Source organism: Pseudorca crassidens, chromosome 8, assembly GCF_039906515.1.
Source record: "Pseudorca crassidens isolate mPseCra1 chromosome 8, mPseCra1.hap1, whole genome shotgun sequence".
Taxonomy (NCBI): Eukaryota; Metazoa; Chordata; class Mammalia; order Artiodactyla; family Delphinidae; genus Pseudorca; species Pseudorca crassidens.
In genome coordinates this window covers 59,741,452-59,767,567 of record NC_090303.1, presented here as the reverse complement: position 1 = coordinate 59,767,567, position 26,116 = coordinate 59,741,452, and the positions used below count along the sequence as shown (strand labels likewise).

At 40.0% G+C, this 26,116-nt stretch overlaps 1 protein-coding gene across 7 annotated transcripts in view; it reads right to left on the bottom strand.

Moving 5' to 3' along the window:
- CREB5 (cAMP responsive element binding protein 5) overlaps nt 1–26,116 on the bottom strand; it is a 412,570-nt gene that overhangs the window by 331,774 nt on the left and 54,680 nt on the right. For 6 of the 7 annotated variants that reach the window (XM_067746600.1, XM_067746602.1, XM_067746598.1 and 3 more), the window contains exons 2-3: nt 7,852–7,923; nt 2,363–2,456 (exon numbers count right to left, since the gene is read on the bottom strand). In XM_067746600.1, coding sequence (XP_067602701.1) covers nt 2,363–2,456; nt 7,852–7,905 — 148 coding nt within the window. In that variant the 5' untranslated portion in view covers nt 7,906–7,923. The remainder of the gene's footprint in view (nt 1–2,362; nt 2,457–7,851; nt 7,924–26,116) is intronic. The other variant, XM_067746601.1, reaches the window with a different exon arrangement.

Here is a 26,116-nt window from a genome sequence, read left to right as displayed (position 1 = left end):
AAATTTAGCACTTAATTTCATTGGGAGTATGAAATGGCCTCATACCAGCTTCAATATAAAACCTGAGAAAGCAAAATAAAATATGCCCTTATATCATTCATGCTGTTCTTCCTCATTTATTTCTCCCTTCATTTTCTTATTCTGAGTTTGACATAACAAATTAATAAGAATCTGGTAAGAACTACTGAAAAGCTTCAAGAGTTTCATCAAAAACCTACAGGAAATCTATAGAAACGTTCCCACATCTTTAGCTACTTTTTTTCAGACCTTTGGATGGGGCTCCCTGTAGGGCCATCCCAGCAGTCTACCTGAGAGATACTATGCTGGTACTTACCTCTACAGTGATCATATCGCTACATAATCACCATTCCTTCACACTCACCTCCCACTTCCCTACCCCCAGGCAGCCTATTTTAGGGATCCTGTTTGGGAGAAATAAAGGGTGAACTTATTACTTGAAATATTGGGAATTCCACAGTCTAGAGCCTTGCTACTTTCCTATACATGTTCATCGTTAAACTATAAGGTTACACCACGTGTGACTCTATAGAACGTAATAAATGATAAAAACAAAAGAACAGAACACCCTTCCTAACCCTTCTAGGCTTTCGTAATTCTTAGAAATTTGAGTTTCTGCATCTCTGTTTCTAGACTTAAGGAAAGACAAAGTTATTTCTGAAGAGCCATCTAGTTCAATAAAAACAAACAGGCTGAGAGAGAGGTGGTAGAGGAGGGAAGGGAAGAAGCTGCCTTTGAACACGAGAGTCTTGCAAATCACAGCCCATCTGCACCACTAACAAGTCACGGGCCAGACAGTGAAGACCTGTGGACAGTCCCGTCACCGGGAGTATTTGATCATACATATAAACTGATGAAGCCTGACAAAGCAGTAGCTGGTGCAAGTCAGAGGGTTAGGACTGCAGGATCAAGGGCCCTATTTTTTTGCCCTGTTGGTGAGTTTGGGAAAGTTGCTCCCTCTCCCACGCCCCTTCATCTCTATCTGTAAAATGTGGGTTGTAATAATAATCTGTCTGAAAAAACTCTTAGGGTATTTACTAATAAGAGCGATAATAAAATACTTGTAGGGCTTCCCTGGTGTCACAGTGGTTGAGAGTCCGCCTGCCGATGCAGGGGATGCGGGTTCGGACCCCGGTCCAGGAAGATCCCACGTGCCGCGGAGCGGCTGGTCCCGTGATCCATGGCCGCTGAGCCTGCGCTTCCGGAGCCTGTGCTCCGCAACGGGAGAGGCCACAACAGTGAGAGGCCCGCGTACAGCAAAAAAAAAAAATACTTGTAAAATTTAACTGCCATAGAAATGCTCAATTATACGAGCTAGTTTTGCCTGTGCAGTCAGTTTCTCTTCTGATATCATTTAAAACATGTTCATGGGCGTATTATTTCTTTCACGATGCCAGGGAGACAGTCGCTTGAGTGAAATATTTCTAGCCTGAGAAAGGCAACAGGAAATGCTTCAATTGCCCTGCTAGGGTTTATGAAACTCTTGCACTTACATGCTTTCATTGGATCACAATAAGCCTGTGAAATAGACTGGGCAGATAAAATCATTCCCATTTAATAGAAAAAGAAACTGAAGCCCAGAAGTGTTTACCAACTTGCTCAAGGTCATCTGGCCAGGCTAGAGTTCAAGTTTCCTTACTCCTTGCACTCTTTCTAATTTACCACACTACCTCTCAAGACGGGACAGAATGGAAATTAATTGATGGATTATCATTATTATTTATTTATGATCACATTTGCTGAGCACTTGTATTTCCACACATTCATTATCTTATTTAATTTCCCAATTATGAAGCAGGTACTATTTCTTAAGGAAACCTTCACTGACCAGCTCAGTCCAGAAAGAGAGCTCCTTCTGCTAAAGCCACATAGCATTTTTCCTTACAATGCTCACTTGATATATATCATGGACAGTCCTCTATTTTAGCTAAGTTTTCACACACACATTGTGATGTCCTCGAAAACAGTAATCATATCAATCTTCGCACCTCCACAGCACTCAGAACAGTGCAGTGTGCATTACAGATGCTCAATTAACATCTGTTGCTTGAGTAATTACAGGTATGTGATGTTAAAAAATCCTTACATGGAGCCAAGTTTCATAGTAATAAATATTTCACATTCCAGAAAACAAGAAGTCAGAGCTCTCCAATTATTTGAGTGAACACTACATTAGCGGATTACATTCCTGCTTACCATTATTTTAAGCCTCAGCTATACTTTAGAAATATAAATTTTCAAGGTGTAGAATTTGCCAGTGGAAATCATCCTATTCTATAGAACAAGTACCTCACATGAGGCTGATCTGGATCACCCAAAGCGTCTTTGCCTGATGGCTCCTTACCTGATAACATACTGTCTGTTTTTATTGAGGGAAACTTCAAAGTCATTTCATGCTTGTGCCTATGAATCATCAGATGGTCCTCTGTTGGGAAGCGCTGTCAAACAAATAGAAAAAAAGGGAGAGGGGAGAGGAGCTATTCAGTTTTGTAATATATATTTCACCATCATAGAGAAAAAGACTCATTCAGCACTGCAAACGTGACAAGGAAAACAAAAAATTAGTTCTGAAAAAGTGTGAAAGCATGGTAAGTAAAATGACAAATTATTTTACGCAACCACATATGCATTCATGTCAAACTTTGGAAAAGAACTACACGTCACGCTTAATTATTTGCCATATATATCTACAGATGTACCCCATGACATTTGCATAGTATGTTTCTGTTTATGAAGACCTTGCACACTGATTATCTCATTAATTATAATTATACATATGATTTATAGTAACAGCAAATTATTTTGAGTGTTCTATACTCCATGCAGTGTAGTAAACCAACACTTTATTTTTAATTTTCAGGGAATGATATTATGGTTGTCAAAAATGCTGCGCCCAAATATTTTCAGCTGTGTGGCTTCTGGTCATATGGTGGAATTGGATTTCCTGGCCCTCTTGTGGTTGGGTGGGGCCATGTGAGTAGTTCTACCCATTGAGTCATGAATGGAAGTGACACGTCATCCAGATGTGAGCATCTATTTCTTGGGGCAAGACCCTCTCCCTTTTAGCAAAGAGATTCACAATACAAGGAATAGTGGCCCCTCAATCATCCTAAATCTCTGAAGAATTACGAAGAGCATCTCTGAATTCTGAAGGATTATGAAAAATATCCTGCCAATCTATAACTGAAATGTACGCTTGGGCAACTGAAATAAGCCTTTGTTGTGTCAAGTCACTGAAGCTTTGAACTAATTTGTTATTGCAGCAATCCCAGCCTATCCTGACTCAGACTGGTATGTTTTAATAACTGAACTTAACAGGGTATCTGCTTTATCAAAGTCAAATGAAAATTCAACAAAAGACAATAAAGTCTGCTGAATACTTCCGAATCTTTGACAATCTAGAAAATCTCTCAGAGCGTCCCAGCTCCTCAGGCTAGCCATTATAAATTTCAATTACCATTGTATATTAAGGTAGAAATCTTTTCTGCAAACAGCATAATTTGTATTCACGGGAATGAGGGGATTCACTGGGCTAAATCCTTTGCAATATTCTAAAAGTAGTTCTTCAAATAAATATCACTTATTTCTTTGTCATTTGTATAACATAAATTGGAGAGTACAGAAGTTGCAACACATGCCAGATCATGCCAGATTTCTGAATACACAGAAGTCTTCATGACATGTGGGTTTTTCCTGCAGGATCATCTGGTCCTCTATAACACTATAGTAGAATGACTGCATCAAATAAGTGACACTACCATATGTGGCTTAGACACAGAGGTTGAATTTCGTAGTCTTTCTGTCAAAAGCCTTATTATAATTCTTTTCTGTAATATATACCAAAAAACAACATGGGAATAGCCTTCATTTGCAGTCATTTTGTTAGCCATTTTTGGCTCCATAAAATAATAACCTAAAATAGAATATAAACAAGAATACTTATTATATACTACTAATAATCTCCATGATATCTCATATTAATTATAATTACCTTCCAAATAAGACAATACAGGATATCTGTGATTTTTTTTTATTTGGTAGGAAAATAGCAAATTGTAAATAACCAAAAGGTATAGTCTGCAATAGATACAGAGCTGAGAGAGGCCACTGGAACTTAAAACGAGGTAAATGCAGAGGGCAAAGGAACAGTGAAATTAACATTGGACTTTGTGAGATCAGAAAGAGCAAGAGAAGCTTGTTTCTCCTCACTTTTGGTACAAAGCTAACTTATAAGGAGCCGTAACACACACACACACACACACACACACACACACACACACACACAAAACCTCCCAGGTATTATAGGCCATTCCTAATAGAGCAAAGGTTCTTTCCAATGAGGGAAAAAGGGGGTGGGAGGGGAATCCATCCATCACCTCCAACACAGCGCAAGCACTCATAATTCATATTTACTCCCCTTTCCAATTCCCAGCCATCTTTTCTTCTCCATGCAGGTCCCAGGCTATGGAACATCGCTCAAGTAAATGCCATGATGGACTGATTCCCTAACACCCCACCAGGAGACCCCTGGAATCACTGGCCAACCACCATACTTTCTCAATTCTAATATCTCTTCAATTGAAAGATGCTCATATTTTTATAATAGCTTATCAAGAAAAAGAAACACTTCCACATTAAATAGAGACATCAAGTTTTAGATATATCTTTACATTTAAATTTAGTGGGGGTTGAAGGAAGAGGCTTGGAATTTTACCTTAAAACCAAGAAACTATGTAAATTCTCAAGTCTCATGTTTCTCCAAACCTTTCCTCAGTTCACCCAGCCTTCTCAAGGAAATGACCTGCTCCTTCACTGAAGTTCAAGGTCATTTGAAATGCACCCCTTCAACATTTATTATCACCTCCATCTCAGAATTTACATTAACTTCATAGGTCCTATTTCCATTCCCTCCTGTCTCTGAGGAATGAGCATCGCCCCCCCCCCCCACAGGATCCTCTACACCCCTGTAGTCTGGGGAAGGGCACTCCAGCTGTGGTCCTTCAAGCCAGCATGCTCACTCCTCCTTGCCCTTGACTAAATCCAGCCTGGCGAGCCTTGACTTGATATATGTATACGTATAGCTGATTCACTTTGTTATAAAGCAGAAACTAACACACCACTGTGAAGCAATTTTACTCCAATAAAGATGTTAAAAAAAAAAAAAAAAAAAAAACCTTTTCTCAAGCTGCTTCCTTCTCAGGCTACCATTATATCACTCTGCTTCCCGTCACTCCCTAGCACTCTTGAAAGGCTCCTCTATGCTGGCTACCTCCACTTCCTCACTACCCACTCACTCAATCTGGCCCCCACCCCGACTCCTCTCTCATAGGTCGCCGGCAAACAGCCAACTGCCAAACCCAACAGCCCCTGCTCAGGCCTCTCGCTGTGCCAGCTCTAGCAGCGTCTGACACCAGTGACCACACGTCTGTAGCATTTATTTATTTATACCCTGCCTGATTCCAAAAAGGAGAAAAGATGGCTTAGAGCAATACCTAAAATATAGAATGGGGGAGCATCACTTAGAAGTAGGTGATTCCCAAAAGGGAAAGGATCCAAAAAGAAACAAGGCTAAAGCCAAAATGCAAGTCACTGGGCAGTCACTCTCAACCGGGGGCAATTTGGCCCCCAAGGGGACGTTTAGTAATGCCTGGAAACATTTCTGGTTTTCGCCACTGGGGAGCGCTACTGGGATCTAACACATAGAGGTCAGGGATGCTGCTAAGCCTCCTATAATGCACAGGGAAGCCCCCCACACACACAACAAAGCATTATTCAACCCCAAATATTGGTAGTGCCAAGCTTGGGAAATTCCGCCACACAGTCCAATGTCCTCTGTGCACTTCTTTTCTCTCTGACTTATCCAAATGCTGGATGCGGCTAAATACCCCTTTCTTAAAGGCTCTCCTCTACCATCATTCACAATCCTGGACTCTCCTGGAACCCTAACTTGCCATGAACCCTCTCTGGCCTTTGCTAAGTGTCTTGAGGATCCCTTTCCCTTAAATGCCCCTTCCACAGAGACACCCCCATTATCCTCCCCAAGTAAAGTAAATCCCCCTAGGATGGTCTTCAGGGTGGCCTGTGCTCTTCCTTCATGGAAAATTGCAATTCATTAATTAACTGATGAATTGCTCATGTGGTTCCACATGTAATGCCTAGGCTAGAAGTTCCGTGAAGGCAGGGATACACGTGTTTTATGCACAGAGCAGGCCCCTCAAAAATGTGCTGAATGACTGAAATTGAATAAAACTTAATGTCACATTTTTACAGCCAAAGCAAAGCAAACTGCTCAAGTTATTGGATTCTTTCTGGCTACTGAGACTCCCCCTTAAGGAAACTAAGTGGAAATCAGTTTTAACTTAGATAAGGCAATTTTCTGCATTCACAATGGAGAGTCCTGGTCTAGCAGAACTTTTCCCAGTACTTCAACCTATCTGTGTCTTCCCAGTGTTTCCTATTTCAAAAGGACCTCCAAAACCAGCTTGCCAAAATATAGTTGAAATTCAAAATAATATTCTCTACTGCTTTCCTTATTTATTAGGTAAAAACCAACATTCATATAAAAGCCCCTGGAGAATCTGCCAGAACACAAGCAAAGGAGGCTGGTTTCTCAGCTGGTGGCTGATGTCAACAGCGGCATCGCGAGGCAATAACATTTCATGTTTTCATGACATAGTCCCTCCAGGAAGCTTCCAGAACCCTCCTCAAACTCTCTGGGGAGATACAATGAAAAGGGTCCTTAATGGACATCACCTCTCACTGACTCCCAGACATTGCTCTACGCTGTGCTGCCAACCCCACAACATAAACAGGCAAGAGAGTGGGGCTTGATTCCACCTGAAACTACTGGGCACTTCAGAGAAAGAGAGCATAACTACCCACATGCCTGTGCTCTGAGTTCTAAGCTTGTCCTTTATCCCATAAAATGAAGATCTTGGCATGAGAGCACCATGTGTGGTCATTTTCCAACGACTGGAACTTGGAGATATCCAAAGGGTCCAGTGTAGAAAAAGTCACCATCCTGTTCCAAAGGAAAAAGGTCAAATTCTGATTTTAGATGATGGATGTTTCCAGTTTCTTTCAGAGATGGGTTCTAGTACAATAGTAGCAGCAGTCACCATAGCAACAGTGGGCGTAAATTGAGCACAACGTGCAGGTCCTTTACTAAACACTCCACACACAGTACCTCATGTAAGCCTCACGTCTAATCCACTTGATGGCAACCATCAGAGGCTAAAAGAGGGTTAACCCAGCATAGCAGGCCAACTTCCTCTCTCAAAGTTTAGATAAATGGAAAAACTATGGGTTCTAGATGAGTCATAGGGGGTTTATTTTACTCAAACGGGAAAACAAAACAAAATCGAATTCAGTCTCTGATGGTGAGCTATTTTACCAGTAATCCAAAGGCCCAGAATTCAAGTGGCTATTGTCAAAAAGAGCACCCTCTTTCCCCCTGTCTGAAATAACAATCCTGAACATCTGGTGGGCAGGATGCGGCTGGCTCGCTTCCAGGGGAAAGTTATGGATGGAAATGGCCAACACTGATGTATTTCAGAGGCTGTGAGGGAAATAGTTCAAACTAGTCAAAGTGGAAAATGATGATGATGATGATGGTGATGGTGATGGTGATGATGATGATGATGGTGGTGGTGATGATGATGATGATGGTGATGATGATGATGATGGTGATGATGATGGTGAGGGGGACTTTGAGAATATCTTGGTGAAGAAGAAAAGCCAACAACAGGCATGACTGCCAAGTGAGAGTTGCCTCACTGTGGGGAAGGTACTGCATCCCCTGCAGGCCAGAGTGGAGGACCCCCCTACACTCACCTGGGAGCAGCCTGGGGCACTGCAGACAAACGGCCTCTCCTGCTCCAAATTCATCTTGGATTCCTCATAAATCTGAAGGGTCAGGGGGAGAGAGGAAGGAAAACAGAAATTCATGAATATCTCCTGCTTCTACCTGAGAAAGGCAATGGCTTGGAGCCCCCTCCTATGCCAATTCCCAAATTAGATGAAAAAAACATAACCATGAACAACAGGTCCTGCCTTGCTCAAGTTTATTAGGCTCTCTGCAGTCCAAGTTCCCACTGTGTTTTCTTGAGTGCATATTCACTGCACTCTGAAGAAAAAATGCCAACAAAGTGCAACCAAAAACAATGTCTATTGCAGCAGAAATTCTGCCTAGTGGGTGTTATTATCAGGTAAAATGCCACCTGTGCAAGGCAAAGAGCAAGAGAAGGGTAGTTACTGGGCAATCATCAGTGTGAGAACCAACCCTGAGCATCAGGTCAAATGATTCTCCCATGATCACCCCACTGAGATTCAGTATGAACAAGGGACGCAAGGTAGCCCTACAGCCAGCTTAGCAAATGACCCTGGCAGTGAGCCACGGTCTTAAATTCTCTTTCATCTCAGGCATTTGATGATGCCTCAACAAAAGCTATCCAAGTTGTGCAGAAGTGACGAGAAATCAGCAAATGCAAAAAGCATTACCTTAAATATTTCATTAATTTGGTTTTACAGGCTAATTTGAAATTAAAATCAGATTAAGGTGACTGCCCCTCTGATCTAGATAAGTTGTCTGGAATAAGGTAGCTTTGCAGGGAGAAACCTTATGTTGTGATCTCAGACATATGTTAAACTATAGTATGGTCTTTTCTTATGCAGGGGTTAGGTTCTAAGGTAAGTTCATTAGGCAAAAATTGAGCGTAATCAAACATCTTTGCAAATCTTCCCCCAAACCGATAAAAGTACAATATATATGATTGTGTGGTTACTAATCTATACAGTAACATAAATTTTTTTTAAAATATCATAAGGAATACTATACAATTGAAGTTCCACAATTTAAAGAGTTTTCTAAATCATACTTTTCTTTTTGCCAGTTTTGAAACTGAGTTTAAATAAGCTCCATGTGCTGCTGGTGGGACACGGCTTCATTATAGAACTAAAACCTACTGTTTTGTCTCTGAAGAAAGGAAGTCCTGTGCTTCCTTAAAATTCTACTTGTAGGTTATTCCAAAGGAGTCTTAAGTCACCTTCACCCTTGAAAGAGGAAACTCTGCTTCACTCATGGAATAGTTACCCTTCATCCAAGAAAACTTTATCATCTTGCAAAAAAAAAAAAAAACCAATTCTAATTTGTACATCATTACAGCCTTCCCCCAAACACTAATATATCCACATATATTCTTTGGGAAATAGAGGCATACTTTCACTTTTCTGAAACACAAAATGAAAACACTTGCCTTAGATAACACTCCTAGTCAGATATTAAAAACAAATTTTAAAATGTAAACTCTCTTCACATCACTATTCCTCAATTTTCACTAAGTAATGCCCTTTTCACTCTCCATTTGGAATGACTAGTCACCTATCAAGGCAGTAATGTCGAATAATTTTACAGTTTTCCTGTATCAGGCATATTGGTTAAACTTTTTTACTCTATTATATTTAGAAGAAGAAGGAAAAAAATGCAAGTATCTTCCGAAGTTTTCCACTTGCCCTTGTCTGAGGAAAGTCATGAGCAACTAAAATGACTTCTCACATCTCATTATTCATGTGATTTTGACATCACTTATCATAGAGCATCCCTCCTCCCCGCTGTGAATTCTGATGACTTACTTCTAAGCCTCCAAATAAAGAGTGACTTTAAAGCTGAGAAAATGATTTTGATCCAAGATAGAACAAACAGCATAGTAACTGGGTTATTCATTAATATTAAATATGCCTTGTTTTTCTAGTAAACTTTTTAAAACACTTCCCTGGAACTTTTCTGTCTCTGGGTCCATGATCTGCCTGACCATTACCAGGTCACTAAACTGCTTCATGCCTCAATTTCCCCTCCTTTAAATGGGGGTATGAATATCAATCTTCAACTCCTTCATTCCTGTATCACACCAATCAGTTAGGGAGCCATTTCCAAATTATGGAGAAAGGTCTTAAAGGTATTTAAGTGTGTGTGTTTGGAGGTGGGGGGAGGTTTTGTGGACAAGTGTTACCGGAACCTCACTCTAATATTAACTATTCCTCATGTATAATGGAGAAGTTGCCATAAAGTAAGTCTTTCTTGGACATCATTTAACAATTTTGGTTGCTAAAGTGACCAAAGAATGCCAAGATTAGTCATATTATTAACCGATATTAAGATTACATGATGGTAAAATGGGAATGTTCCAAGAAAGTTCCATATAAATACATGTATGGTCTACATCTGAAAGAAGTAATTCGTGATAATAATTAAATTAATGTCCAACCGATAGAAGTGGTCAAGATTGGAAGTGCTACTGCTGCAGTTTAAAGGGGATTCATTAATAAGCCAAAGTGAAGAAAGAGACTGACCAAGCCTTGCCACATCAGTATGAGGAGGAAGTATTCTTCTACCATAGTCACAACTCTATCCCAAACCTGAGTCCACCAAAATGCGACTTTTCCCATAAATTCAGGCCCTTAATGGTAATAGTTTATCAATTCTGCTTAACGTCAACATGAGCTACCTTATCTTAATTATTGGTTATAATTTGCATACGAACTGCAGCAAATATCATGGAATTATATGATGCTAGTGATAGGAGACTGAACAACATTCAGTCACAAAAAAAATTTCAGTCATATAGATTTACTCTGTCTTATTGAGCCTTCATAGTCTGGACGCCACACTTAGAGGAATAGGATCAATTAGACAACTACTGAGTCTGCCTTCAAATAGTTTAGAGTTCATTATGTTCAACCGAGTTACCAGTCATTGTATTATTTTATTATTAAAACATATATGAATCTGTATCAATTTATCACATGCTATGAATCCCATGGACCAAATGCTTTGGCAACATACTATCGGAATAAGTGTCCTGAGGTAAAATGGCAGCTGCTAAAATAAAATACATTTTAAGTGATGAATAAGGTCTGAGTGGGTGTATATATATGTGTGAACCTCAACTGCTTTATTTTGATGCTCTGCGTTCCCACATTTAGCCCTCTATAAACAGCACACCCTTGCTCATTCCTCCTGTGTGGGTGTTGGGGATAGTTTTACTAAATAGTACCACTCTACCACGCAGGCTTCATTACTTTTATCAACCAATATGATCTGGTCTGATGTATTAGTCAAGAGCCATGATCTCTTTTTATGGTCTATTATTATGGTTCTTTTCTAGCACACATTGTAATAATTATTCTCTCAAGCAGACTTCTACTAAAGCCCTGTGTATATTCTTTTATCATCCATCACATGGGGGGCAAATTACTCAGACATGATTTTAGCCAGGCTGTTCTGCATTTGGTCCTCAGAGGTCAGGCCTCATCTTCTCATTTCCCATTCAGTTGTTTTACTAGCTGGGATGTTTTAATGAACCAGGTTTTGCTTGGCAACCGCCATACCCCAGGCTGCACTGCACAGAGCTGCCATAGTAGGCGTTCAATAAATATTTGTGGGATGGATAATGAATCCTGAATCACCACAATAAACCGTCTCAAACAGCTTGCTTTTTTCCTACTCCTAAGGCAGTGGTCCTCAAACTTTTCGGCCCACAGCCAAGTTTTCAGCAAGGCAAGAGTTTGTGCAGGCCAATAATTCCACCTGTTCCCAGTTATGACCAGAGAAGAAATCTCACCAGGTTTAATGGAAAAAAGTCAAAGTTGCTTTTGGTGAAAACAACAGTCTAGTTTTCATTAAATTTCACATGTAAAGGTATGAATTCATTATGAATTCAGTCTGTTAATATTGTCACAGATGCTGAAACCACTGGAGTCCAGTCTATTAACCATGTGTGGACTGTTTATGGCACCCCGAGAGGGCCCTCTGAGTAACACCCAGTGCCCCATATCTTTGGTTAAATACAGTAATAATTGTGGAGGGAGCTGTCTAATCATTTCAGAGTTTCTTTACAAATAGTATCATTTTTTGTTCCTCCTTTTCCAAAGTTTAGCTTCAATGTTCACTTAGAACAAATGCCCCAAGAGTCTAATCTCCCTTCAGAGTTTTGGAAAACAATACAAAACCCTAATAACAAACCCTAATGGTGTATTAAGCGAGTAGAGCTTTTTCGTAGTCGACAAGGAGATGACAGGTTTGATTTACAATTCAAACTAAACTGCCACTGGATTCAGCTGGCCTCTCGATGAGCAAGAATCTCTTTCATTGTTTAGCGTTTGACCCTACAAATTCCTCCTGGTCTAAAATGGGAAATCTTCCACAATGGCTGATGCAATCCATTCAAATGCTTTGCCAGGCATTTAGGTATATACTTGCAATTACTACTTCATGAAGGGCAAACACTGCAAAAAACAAATGCTACAAAAAACTTGGATAGTCTACACAAAATACCGTAAATACGTATTTTCAACTTAAGAGCAACAACTGAGCCCAAAGGGAAAAAAACCTACATCATCTGCTTTGCTAGAATCAGCCAACAGTGATGCTTCCCCATCTAAATCATAGTAAGTCATTACCGATTCTTAGTTAACAGCAAACTCCGATCTCAGTGTAATGGCCCAAATTTCCCCCACAAGAGCAAACACATTCATACAGTGATATGGGATTTGGAATAGTAAGACACTAAAAATGTTGTTTTAATCTGAAAATCTGGCATGCACTTTTATCAACACCAAAAGTTCTGGGAACTTCAAAGCCACAACTGTATATATAAATGAGCACTAATAATAATATTGATATCCTCATCAGCTCTGGTATTGTTAATCTGGACATGAATGCATTAGAGATCTGAAAGGGGGCTTGCATTTTAATAGCGATGTTAACAACCTCTGTCAGCCTTTACTGCCCTACAATGAGCGTGGAATGAGTCTTCTTGGCAGGACTCCTGTGAAGCAGATCTTCGCTACCCTGTTGAGCTTACTAGACTGCAGAAAGGGTTCTAGAAGAGGAAACAGGTCCTTCCTAAAATGCCAAGGTTAGCCGACAAACATCTTGAGTTCATCACACTGTGTGAGATTCCAGATCAGTCTTACTTTGTTTCTGGAAGCAAAGATTGTTTATTATCTAAATTAGTTAAGGGTATAGCCAATTTGTACTTCATGTCTCTGAAAAAAAAAAAAAAAACACCAAATATTTCTCTCAATGTCTTGGTCAGAAACGCAAAGAGCCACACTCAGTAATAGCCCAACACAAATTCAGCAAAAGCACACATTAAAGTATTTTATTCTAAGATGCCTGATTCTACTTTAAAAGCCAGGGTGCAGGGTCATTCTCCCAACACGTGGCTAGCTATTGGAAAGGAATTATATATTTAATCTGAAGGATATGGTACCTTTCACTACTTTATTTGCTCATGTGTGATACAGAGCCATTTTAGTAAAACATGGTAAATAGGACCATTTACAGAGGTATTATTTAAAAAATAATTTTTAAATTATTTTAAAATTCTTTAGAATTATTTTAATATTGTAACTTCAAACAGAAAAATAAACACCCTTGAATCTCAGTCCAAGAAAATCAATTATTTTGTGAGTGGGTCTTAGTATCCATCTCTGCATCTGTGTCTCTCTGTGTCTTTGTTTTTCTGTGTGTATCTTCTCTCTTGAAAACTCTATGTCTCTCTTTTTATATGTCTGTTTCTCTGTGTCTTTGTCTTGTTATGTATGTCTTTGTCTCTCTTTGTCTGTCTGTCTGTCTCTCTCTCTCACACACGCACACACACATACACACACTCATTTTATCAGATGTGCTCTTACTAGCTTTACTGGTAAAAAGATCTAGTAGGCTTGTTTCCTGTTTCAGTGTTATTCTTGAAGTGGGCTGCAGCTAGAATCTGAATTTCATTGGGCTATTATTATTTGCAGCTGTGTGACCTTTTTAACCCCGCTTTTAAAGTGACATTTCAGCCCTCAAGCTTGAAACGCCTTGAATGCTGCAAAGTTTTCAAACTAGAGATTTATACAGGGAACAAGACCAAGGGTGGGACTCTACCTTCTCAGCGAAAATTTCAACAGAACTTGGCGAGAATGGGGGTGTCTTGCTGGGCAGTTTACAGCCAGAACTCCTCCCTGGGAGTCCTCAGCTCTACCCAGACCACTTGCAGCTAAACATTGCCATCCCATTCAAACCAGAATATCATTGTCCTTAAAAGATGTCCACCATTCACTGGTATCCCCAAAGTTCAGAGTCCCACAGCCTGAATCACAGACCTCTTTAGGGTTGTTTCACAGGCTGCATCACGCTTAAGGGACTGTGCAAATGTCCCTTCGAACCAGGCCCATGGTTCCCAGGAGGAAGGATTTCCAAAGAGCTTTTGTCTCTGGAAACTCACAGGGCCTTACTTCCCGGCCCTCACAGGAGAGAGTGCTGGGGGCTCACGTCCTCTCGTGTACTTTAGCAGAGGTTTGTGGTTTTATTTATGTGGCGTTTATACTGTGTATGAAAAAACATTCCAGTGGGATTGGGTTTTCATATGTTAGATTCCTCTGTCTTCTCTCTCTCTTTTTTTTTTTTTTTTTGTTTTTGTGTTAAGTTTTCCATATGTTTCTCTGGATATGAGCCCTCTTTTCAAAGTTACTGGCTAATTTCTACTTATGTTTCACACAATACTGTCTCACAGCTTTCCTACCTATGGGTTCAGAAGTTCAGAACATACCTGTTAAGCAACAGTGCTGGACCTTAGAGGTGCAGCGTATTAGTCTCTGCAGGGTATGTGTCTGTGCCCAAGGCCGTATGTCTAAGTCTGTGTTCCTCTTCCTGTTTCCACCTTGCACAATACATTTTTGGCAGGACACACCTCATTTCAATGAAAAGTTTATTTGACATGCATGTGGTTAACAAAACACTAGCTTAGAGATTCTCAGGTTTTGAAGGAAATATTGAATGTAACAAAATTACTTGGCTTGTTTCTAATGAGACTGAACCCAACCTCAGAAGACAGGCTGAAAAGCAAACTCTTCCTTTTACCTACTCCCAATACGAACAAACTGATGAGAAAAGAAAAAAAAAAATTGGAATAAGAGGTGACCAGGGGTTCAGTTGACCTTGTCATCTGTACCTTTCCAGAAAGTCTTCCACTGCAATTTAAAATAATTGCCCTGTGAAACCCTGAGAGGAAAGACTATGATAGCAAAGAAATTAAATGCAAAACCAGGTATATTCTTCATTCTGGTCAAAAGCAGCTTGCCTTTAGAAATTGAATAACTTAGCAGAAGAAAGAAAAAGTTCTTTCTTTCCCTTTTTTGCTCTACTATAGTAAAATTTGACTTTAAAATTGTAACCCGCTCCCAAATGGGACCACTTTGCCTCTGGATACTTTTTAAGACATTTTGAGTGCATTTGGTTTTTAAACTGTTTTCATGTAAAAAGAATATCTTCGAATATTCTGAAAAATTACAACTTTCTAGTCTTGGCTTGCTTTTCACACATTCAAATGATTTTTATTGGCTAGAACTGTTTTCCTGGTATCTTTATTCTATACAAGTATCCTTGCGTCTCCAGCAACAATATATGTTTGGTCCATGTGAGGTATAGGCTGAAGTAATCTTTAACAAAACATCTGAGAAGTTTCCTTCTCATGCATGAATCAGAGCTACAAAATGTGACACTGTGTATGAAACACAGTGGTGATCATGCCAGACCTCTCTGCTCTCTGCAAGGCCTGGTAAGAGGCTATTTCATCTTAGTATTAAATCTTATGATTACCATCACTGACTTACTAGTAAAAGACATTTGAGAATGATGGTATCAAACTGAGTGTTTTTTACCTTTTACTCCAGAAGAAAGCTAGGCATTCTCAAGTCCTATCTAAAGCAGCCAGCAGTTGTGTTCAGAACTTGCCCCATCTCACCGTGTCAGTTGAATACAAGGGTAAAAATACATTCAAAGACTTGATTCAGATTCCTACCGCACTATGCGTCAAATGTCAAGCATGTGAACATTTGACAGTACTAGCAGGTCACTTAAGGGCCACGTTTAGGTAAAAATCTTAAGTCATCTGAAGATTCTGTCATCATTCTAATAAAGTTCCCTCAGTAAATACTAGCAGGGACTCCCCTGGTGGCACAGTGGTTAAGAATCCGCCTGCCAATGCAGGGGACACAGGTTTGAGCCCTGGTCCAGGAAGATCCCACATGCCACGGAGCAAGTAAGCCCGTGCACCACAACTACTGAGCCTGTGCTCTAGAACCTGCGAGCCACAACTACTGAGCCTGCGCTCTAGAGCCCACGCGCCACAACTACTGAAGCCCGCACACCTAGAGCCCACGCTTCGCAGCAAGAGAAGCCACCGCAATGAGAAGCCCACGCACCTCAATGAAGAGTAGCCCCATCTCGCCACAACTAGAGAAAGCCCGCGTGCAGCAACGAAGCCCCAACGCAGCCCAAAAAAAAATAATAAAAAAAAAAAGTATATATATCTTAAATACTAGCAAAAGGCACATTTTCATCGGCTTTCCTAGAGAAGGCACAATTTCCTTGCATGGCCCAGCAAGAGGATTTGTAAATATGTGAAACCAGTTTTTAGTTGCCACTGTTTCTGGGAGTCACCACTGTCATTTAATAGGTGGGGTCAGGGGTACGAAATATTCCATGACGTGCAGAATGGGCAGCCCCGTGCAACACCAAAGTTTCCCGACCCAACAGCTAATAGTGCAGATTTTGCAAGAATAATCATAGTATTAGTCCCACTGCCCACTGGTTTAGAGGTAAAAAGCAGATAAGAGTAAGAAAATAGTAAGAGTGAGACAACGAAAACAAAGTCAGCATACAGCAGAGGAAATGAAAATAAGAGACTAAACACATACCCACCTCTTTATACTTTGCACACAGCTCTGGAAAACGCAGGCAAAGTTAAGCCTAGGATGAGGCTAGATTCAATGCCAATAAAAACTTTATGAATATTCAAAAAAGTATGTGAAATTATCATTCCCTTTCAATGTGAAGGAGGGCTGGGGACTGTTGCCAAAATTTAACTAAGCATAAGCATACGCTTTCAATCCATAGCGGAGACAGATGAGTAAACTAGAGTAGACTTTTTTAAGTGAATTACCTCGTTTGGCTACTTACAGCCCCACTCTCCAGTTCACTTACCACAACGTTCTAAGCCATGTTGACGCAATGGTAGCGAAAGAAAGCCTTGGCCCAAGGTGGACACGGCTCTTGTTCAGATGCCCTTTCACTCCTGATAATTGCCTTGTTAATTTTATATTATTGCTGAGGACAGCGTCACCAAAAGGACCATGCTTTGTCTGATTTTGGTTTTCTTTTCCTTTTAAAATTTAAGCGGAGAATGTCACAAGATTTCAAATTGTTTTTATGTTACTGGTACCATCAATCATCAGCTCATAGGATACTTATTAGGGGAACACTGGCCCCCTAACCCTAACCAACTTCAAAACTTATTAATAGGGCAAAAACTTACTAATAGGCATATATACACACACACACACACACAAATACATACATATATAAATACACATACATACACACACACACACACACACACATATATACACATTTAATTTTTTTTCTCTTTCGGCCTAAGTTTTCTAATTGATAGGTTGCGGTGTGTATGTGTGACACACATTACAGAGATTATTTCATCTCCATAAACTAGCTCAAGCCTCAAAACCGATACCTAGTCCTAAACGTAACCCAGAGGAGGCTACTGAGCTCCAAGGAGGTATAAGAGGAAAACCCGGGTCTGCCTCGCAGCCCAAGTTCACCACAGTTAAGGATCATTAAGCCTGTATTTTAAAAGTGCAGAAATCAGATGTATTTCTGAGAATCACTAAGTCGTTTCCACAGACTAGAAAAGTCCTTCATGTCTTTCTCAACTTCCTATTAAACAAAAGAGCCACTCACTAAAGCCTATAAACCCACTGAAACATACTGGAAAAAAGGACACAGAAAGAAAAGGCCTTTTCCTTGAACCACCACCCACGAGAGGTTACACTGTACCAGACTCCAATTCATCAGAAGGTCCTAGCTATTAACAAACAAACGAGGGGCCAGCTCCTTCTCTCCCCAGGGCTCGGCCCCCAGACAACAGCTCCATTTTTCAGTCAACACTCCCAATCAGCATGGAAAGGGAAAGGGACTTTTTTGAATGCCCCTGCTCCCCCAAACCTAGGACCTTTCCCTCAGCTTGACTGTGGTCTCTCTACTCAGGAGGTGGAGGTCAGGGCCTAGGAAATACCCTGAACCTGGACTCTTCCGAGAGGAAAAGTGAAAGCAGGCAGGGGCACGAAGCACCCAGAGGGGATTTGGAAGGAGGCCGGTCAGACATTTCCATTGAAAGGCTGGGTAAAGGGGAAGCAGAGAGCCCCCAAGCCCACATGGGTGAATTACAGCTGTTCAACGAGCCAGTTCTAGGATCTTCATAGCACACTGTTCAGGGGCAGCTTCAGGGAGAGTGACCTGTGGACAGTGATTGATTACCTGTCGCCCAGAACTTGTTCCAAAGTGATTCAACCTCGGCATGCACTGGGACAGGATCAGAAACCGAGGACACTGGTCTCATTCATTCATTCCTTCCTCACACAGTCACCGGGCACCTACCAAGCATTAAGCTCCATGCTAGGAACAGGAAGGCTCATAAAAATAGCCCCTGCCCTTTGAGCAGTGACCATCCAGTAGGGAGGTGAGGCATGTACAGATGTCTATGGTGGAAGGTAGAATTTTAAAGGCCATAAAGTAGTTTTAGCAAAGTGCTATGAGAGATCAGGGGCCATGAGAAAGCAAGCCTGTTTTATTAACTACGTCAAATACCACATAATCTCCTTTCACAGCTAAACATTTCTCACGATCAGCTATCAAGTCAAGGAACAAACACACACACACCTTGAAGCGATCTTTTAATTGTACTAGAAGTAAGGTTTTTATGTTTGTTTTAATTTAGGCTTTATTTTACTTTTAATTCTGATAAATAAGACTACATTATTTGCAACAAGCTTAACGCTGTGGCCAGGGGACCAGATTTTATGTTAGAAAATCAATAATTCAATCTCAGCTCCCTTGCTTACTAGTGTGTGATCTTGGGCAAATTACTTAACTTCTTTGAACATTACTTTTCTCACTATAAAAAGAGACTACAGACAATACTGGCATCATCTGCCTCTGGGGGTATTGGGTGAACAAATGTGCTTTAAAAAGAACTACATAAACTGTAAAGTGCTGTGAAATGTTGGTTACTGTTTCTATCAGTCACCTTGTAGTAAGCACATAGAATTGCTGAAGTACTGGATAGTGCAAAGAGTTATGTCTACATTTGACAGCCTGTGCAGAAAGATTAAAGATTCTGAAAGATGTTGGAGAGGATGATCTTTAAAGAGATCCTGATCTCCTACGCTTCTCTGATAATCTAGCAATTACCAAGCCAAACCTTATTTACCAGCTTTTTACTCGTAGGCTCCCAAGTAGAATTATTTTCTTTGTCTTCTAATTGAGATGCAATGTCAAGAAATGCTTTGGAGTCTGGTCTGTGTTCAAACCTTAGCTCTGTGACATACCAGCTGACATATAAGCTTGGGTAATGGGTCACTTGACCCTGGGATAAATTTGGCTATTGCTGGCTGAGCAAGCCAGGGAGCATCAGACACCTCGCCCTGGGCTTGGAGGAGCCAGAGCTGGAAAGGCACATGAATTTGTTTACCTTCCTGGAACACTGCTTCCAACCACAGAAATGAAGGGAAAGCTCTTTGCTAGGCAAGTCCACCCCGACAGCTTGGCCACGCTGTCCTTACCATCCAGACTCCAGTCTCACTGATGGTAGGAAAAAAGTGGAGTTTGGGAGGCACCTGGGATAAACTGAGAAACTCAGTGCCTTCTTATCAGTGGGTACTTCTAGGCTCACCTGGAGTCATTAGAAATAAGACTAATACAGATTAATAAGACTAATATAAGACTAACAGGTAAAGGGGGGTCAAAAGGTTAAAAAAATGCAGTTGATGTAAAACAGACACAGAAATTTTGATATTTAAAATATTGATTTTATGTATATATCAATATATACATATATATGTTTATATAGGTGATAAAATAAAGTCTGAAAAAAAGAAATAAGACTAATACAGATTATGACATTTATTTACATCCACTCTCCACTTGGGCTACCAAAAAAGAAATTGAATCTTCCTTTTGTTATTAAATTTTCTTTAGCAAGTTATATTATCCTTTATCATCTTACTGCTTATTCTTGTTCTTACTCTTCCCTATTTTTTTCTTTTCTTCCCTCTCCTTTTCATTCCCAAAATATCACATGTGGTATTTAATACAAATACTTTGAATAAGGCAGTAAGAGTTTAGCAGTGAAAAAAGCAAGTCACAGCACAAATCAAAGATCTGGTCAATAAGACCACTTGGGCAAATGGGGAGCTCACATCTCAATAACAGCAACAGTTCCTAACCCAGGACACTGGGTTGTCCAAGATGATTAGCCGAAGACCTCTGTGCCTCAAAGCAGATCACCCTCCCAATGCAGAAAGGTCTGTACGTATGGAAAGCCTGGCAAATTTTGAGGGGTTTTTTTAATGCTTGGGAGTAGTGAAAATTTTATTTAGTGAAACTCTCTGTTCCATGTACCATCACATCCTATGTGTCAGCCATTTTTAATCTCAGAAAAGCGTTTTCCGTCAAGGCTGAAAGAAAGCCTTGATTAGATACAGCTTTGATTTATCTTCTCCACTAAGTGCCTCTGTAGGGAACACAGCCGGATAAAGCCATTCAAATATGAGTTAGAATGGCAAAATTCTCAGTCATTTCCAAAACCTTCAGTTTTCCTATCCACCTTTGTGATCCCCACATTAAAGGATTTCTGGCACTCTTGACGTGATGGGATTATTTAAATAATGACATCAAGCTAATGTTTGTAAGGTGCTTCAAGGAACTGAACACAAGTTGAAAGTAGTAATATCATCGTTATTTCTTCATCTGTCCTCTACTATTTCCAAAGAAACAGAAACAACCACTTACACAAACACACACACACACACAAATCCTCCGGACACCCAAGTTAACCAATGTCTCCTTTCTTCCCAAACCGCTAATCAGCCAGCCACTGGGCAAACAGCTCAAGCACCAGGCAAGGAAAACATGTTATTTTTCTGGGCAAGCCTTAACTTCACTGCCTACAAAACACAGCCCCACGGGGCACATCCCACACATGGTGAGATTAAGGCTCCCCTCTCTCACTGGAAACCAATAGTTACCCGTCAACGCCCGAGGAAACTGAGGTCAGGATTTGCCAATATGCACCCTGAAGTCCAAGCTCATTGATTCTCAAGTTTTCCTACACAGACCAGTACTCACATCCAAACCATCGCTGCAAGACTTCTCCCGCTACTATCACTCAAAGAAAGTTCAAAAAGGAGTAGCATAAGAGAGAGCTTCTCTCCACGGAGCCTCATCCCCCAGCCGCCCAACGCCCTGCAGACTTCTCAGAATGAGAGAAATTGCTCAGTGTCAGGGCCGGACAGTGAGTCAACCTGGTGTCTACATGTCCCCTGAACCAGGCGATTCAGTGAGCTAAGGTAAGAAAAGGAAAGCAAAACAAACAACAAAACCAGGCTTCAGATAGTCCCTTAAAAAATGAGGCTGTCGGGAGCCAAATTCAACAGTGCACACAAGCCACTTCAAGGCACACCCCACAGCACTCATCAGAAATCTTCAAAGTACGAGTGAGGCTCCCCTGCCACAGGCCAGGGTCATGGACCCAAAGGTGACAATGAGACACTCCCAAGAACATCTGGACAAATAAGCCGGGCACAGGGCCTTTCCAGACGGTGGACAGTGGCCTCTGTCTTCACTCATCGGATGACCCCAGATTCCTGTCCCAGGGCTGGCTGCTTCCAGCACAGATCTTCACTCACCCAAGCCCAGTGCAGGGTTCAGGTTTTAAGGTGGCTGAAGAGTCACTCTCTTTCCTCATGTCCCCTGTCTGCCTCCAGAAGACTTGTCAGTCTTCCAGCAAATGTCTCGTTAGGTGAGAGCAGGAGACAGATGAGGTCCCTGTTCTCACGGAGAACAAAAAAGAAAGTAAGCAAAAACCACTGGCACACAAATCAAGTAAGTGACCAAGAAAAACAACTGCACATTTTGGAAAGTCCATTGCAAGATATAAATAGGGCAATGTGATAGAGAAAAAGGTGGACAAGGGGACGTATTTAAGGGAGAGGTTGGCTAAGGCCTGAACTAGGCAAATGAGCTGTTTGAAATATGCAAATGAGCTCAACTATGCAAATGAACAAGAGAGGGTGTTCCAGGCACAGAGGACCCCAGAAGCAAAGAGCTGGGGTGTCTGAGGGACTAAAAGGGGACTGGTGAGACTGCAGTGTGGTGGGCAAGAGAGAAAGGGGTCAAGGGTCACTGAGAAGCAGGCAGGCCTCAAATCATCCAAGAGGAGGATTTATTCTGAGTAAAGAAAAGCACTAAAGAATTCCAGGCTGGAGAGAAAGGGACTTGGAACAGTTAACTTTTCTGTTCCTCAGTCCTCATATAAAACACGAGGATCATAATAACTTTACTTTGGGGTTGTTGTGAGGGTTAAAGACATCCCAGGATTAGGACAGAGGCTGGAACACAAGGCAGATGCTCACCTTCTCATGAATTAAACAACACAGCCTATGTCATGCATAAATAAGTATTTAGACTTCCCCCAAAGTAAGAAACAATCCCTGTGACATAACTAACACAGACCGACAGTATGAGAGTCTAAACACTGACCTTGGGATTAATTCTCTCAGTCACCACTTTAGCTCTAGCTTAAAGTCACACTGCCTGGTTTCAAACCATGGCTGTGTGACCTTGGGAGGTAACTCAACTTCTCTGGGCATGTTTTCTCATCTATAAATGGAGATAAAACTATTTCCTAGGCTTATTTTGAAGATTTATTTATATATATAATACAAATATATAATATTTTTATTATATATGGAGAGAACCTATATACAGAATAGAGAGAGAACCTATATACAGAATAGAGAGAGAACAATTTCTGGTGTATACTGAATATACAATACTTATTAGATATAGTAATAATACTTTTTTTCTATCAGAAGAGACACTGATTTGCCTTTCAAACAAGACACTGAAGCCTTTTCAATCTCATATAACTAAATTTAGGACAATATCAAGTACTATTTTTTTTTTTTGCTTTGACTGTTAAATACCATATTTTGGATTTAGTAGTTAAAAGAATATTTTTGAAGCAAAAATAAACAAATGGGGCTACATCAAACTAAAAAGCATCTGCATAGCAAAGGACACTATCAATAAAATGAAAAGACAACCTACTGAATGGGAGAAGATATTTGAAAATCATATATCTGATACGGGGTTAATATTCAAAACATATTACAACATCATACAACTCAACAACAAAAAAACAACCCAATTAAAAAACTGTCAGTGTTGAATAGATATTTTTCCAAAGAAGACATACAAATGGCCAACAGGCACATGAAAAGATGTTTAGCACCACTAATTATTAAGGAAATGCAAATCAAAACCACAATGAGATACCACCTCATACCTGTTAGAATGACTATTATCGAAAAGGCAAGAAATACAAGTGTTGGCAAGTATGTGGAGAAAAGGGAACCCTTAGACACTGTTGGTGGGAATGTAAATTGGTGCAGCCACCATGGAAAACAAAAAATTAAGAATAGAACTACCAAAAGCTCCACTTCTGGGTACTTACCCAAAGCATATGAAAACACTAATTCAAAAATATATATGCATGCCCATACTCATTGCAGCATTACTTACAATAGCTAACATATGGAAACAAGCTAAGTGTCAATGGATATATGGATAAAGATGTGAGATATATATAGATAGACTGATCGATAGATATAGATATATAGATGCATACATACACATACACACTGATATATACATATGCAAACATAGATATATATATATATACACGTAGATACATACATCCATACATAAACACACACAGTGGAATATTACTCAGTCGTAAAAAAGAGGAAATCTTGCCATTTGCGATAACATGGATGGACCTTGAGGGTATTAATGCTAAGCGGAATAAGTCAGGTGCAGAAAGACAAATACCATATGATTTCACTTGTATGTGGAATATTAAAAATAAATAAATAAATGAACAAACCAAACCAAGCAAAAACAAACACATAGATACTGAGAATGGAGTAGTGGTTACCAGAGGGGAAGGGGCAGGGGGAGGGCAAAATGGGTAAAGAGGGTCAACTCTGCGGTTACAGATGGAAACCAAAAATTTAATGGTGAGCACGCTATAGCGTATATAAAAGTAAAAATATAATGCCATACACATGAAATTTATGTGGTGTTATAAACAAATGTTACCTCAATAAAAAATATTTTTTTAAAGAAGAACATTTTCATTTGGGTGGAGAAAGTGCATCAAATACCATTTTTATTTCTCAATAGACTAGATTCGTTTTGCTTTGGTTTTTACAGAGCTGAGGAATTATTTTAAATGTAAAGACAGTTTATCCATTGAAAGTTAGTCAAGAAACTTTGGTAACTGACAAATCATGCTTTTATCTTAAGTTGTGATTTTATATACACAGGAAATTTTGAGGGATATATACCAAAACATTAACAGGTTTACAGTGGTTGCAGCTAGGCAATGAGATGATCCATTTTTTGTATATGTATATATTCTTTTTCTTTCTACAATGAACATTGATTGTGTACAAAATAAATCAAAGACTCAGTGTAAGATAAAAGGAATACATCCAAAAGCGTGTGATGATGGCAAGGACGCTGTAAGGGTCTGTGAACCTGCCTTGACCTTTGCAGCTATCTGTTCCATCTTCAGCAAATTTCTAAGCCTCCCTAAATTTTAGTTTCTTTATTTGTTAAATGGACAAAACAATTCTTTTCCACACAGCGTTGTGGTAAAGACTGAATGAGGCATACAGTGACTACTCAATAAATCACAGCTCCATAGTACTCTGTAGTCTTTAAGAGCACCTGGGTTCAAATCTTTTTTCTTTCCTTAATTCCCTGTGTGACCTTAGACAAGTCACTTAACCTCTCTGTGCCTCAGTTTCCTCATATTTTATAATAATGGCACTTACCTCACATGGATATAAGAGTATATGAGGATTAAAGGAGTTAACATATGTAAACAATTTGGAACAGTGCCCAGCACATGGTAAATGCTATGTAACTGCCAGTTCTTATTACTATTATGAAATCTAAATCTAAAACTTCTGAAAAGCATATGGTTACATAATCATGTAAATATGGTTTATTTTATGGTGACAAAAATAACAAGCAAGAATAGTATGGCATTTTTGTATCATTCATTGGCAGAGACATTAATTTTTATTCATATATAAACTTGTTATGTTTATACGACAAGGAAAAAAATCAAGGTCCTAATTTTTTATTTGATTCCATGTATTAAACACAAGCTATAATTTGAGGACTACCCAGAAAACTTAATTGCCTGAGCTAATTTCTCCAAGGAGCATTTTCTCTGCATCATTCTGTCTTTACGTTTTTCCACCAGCATAGAACAGAATTCAGTAAATCTGCATGCATATTTGTTAGAGTATGTAATCACACAGTGTGGCAAGCACAGAGGGGAGTCGGGTTGTCCACTTATTTATCAAAAACAATTTTTACTGGAAGCCTAACTTGCCTGGAACCCTAGGTACTGGGGAGATCTAGAGGAAAAAAAACAAAGTCCCCAAGAGATAACATAGCGGTCAAGATTCAGAATAACACAGAAATGAGTTTCATCCTCTCCCTATCCCTCTGCTCAAAATAGGAGTATCCTCATCTACAAAATAGGAATAATAATAAAAACAACTACTGCTACTACCTCATTGGCTTGTTGCAAAGCCTGAATGAAAAGCTGCCTGTAATTCATTTAGCACATGGTAAGCTCTCAATAAATGTTAACTATTGTTATGTGGTCTTCAAGGGAAGCAGACAGCAGCTGATAACTACATGTCTATGTGAAAAGTTAGATCAAGTTTCAAGGAAGACTCTGAGAGCACAGAAGCAGGAGTGACAATCTACCCATACGAGTCAGGACTCAGGAAAATGGAATTAAACTATTATTCTTAGCACCTTCTATTCCCCCTTCTAGTGCCTTCCCAACACATTGACCATGATCCTTGGTTGGGCATATCTGCCCTTGTC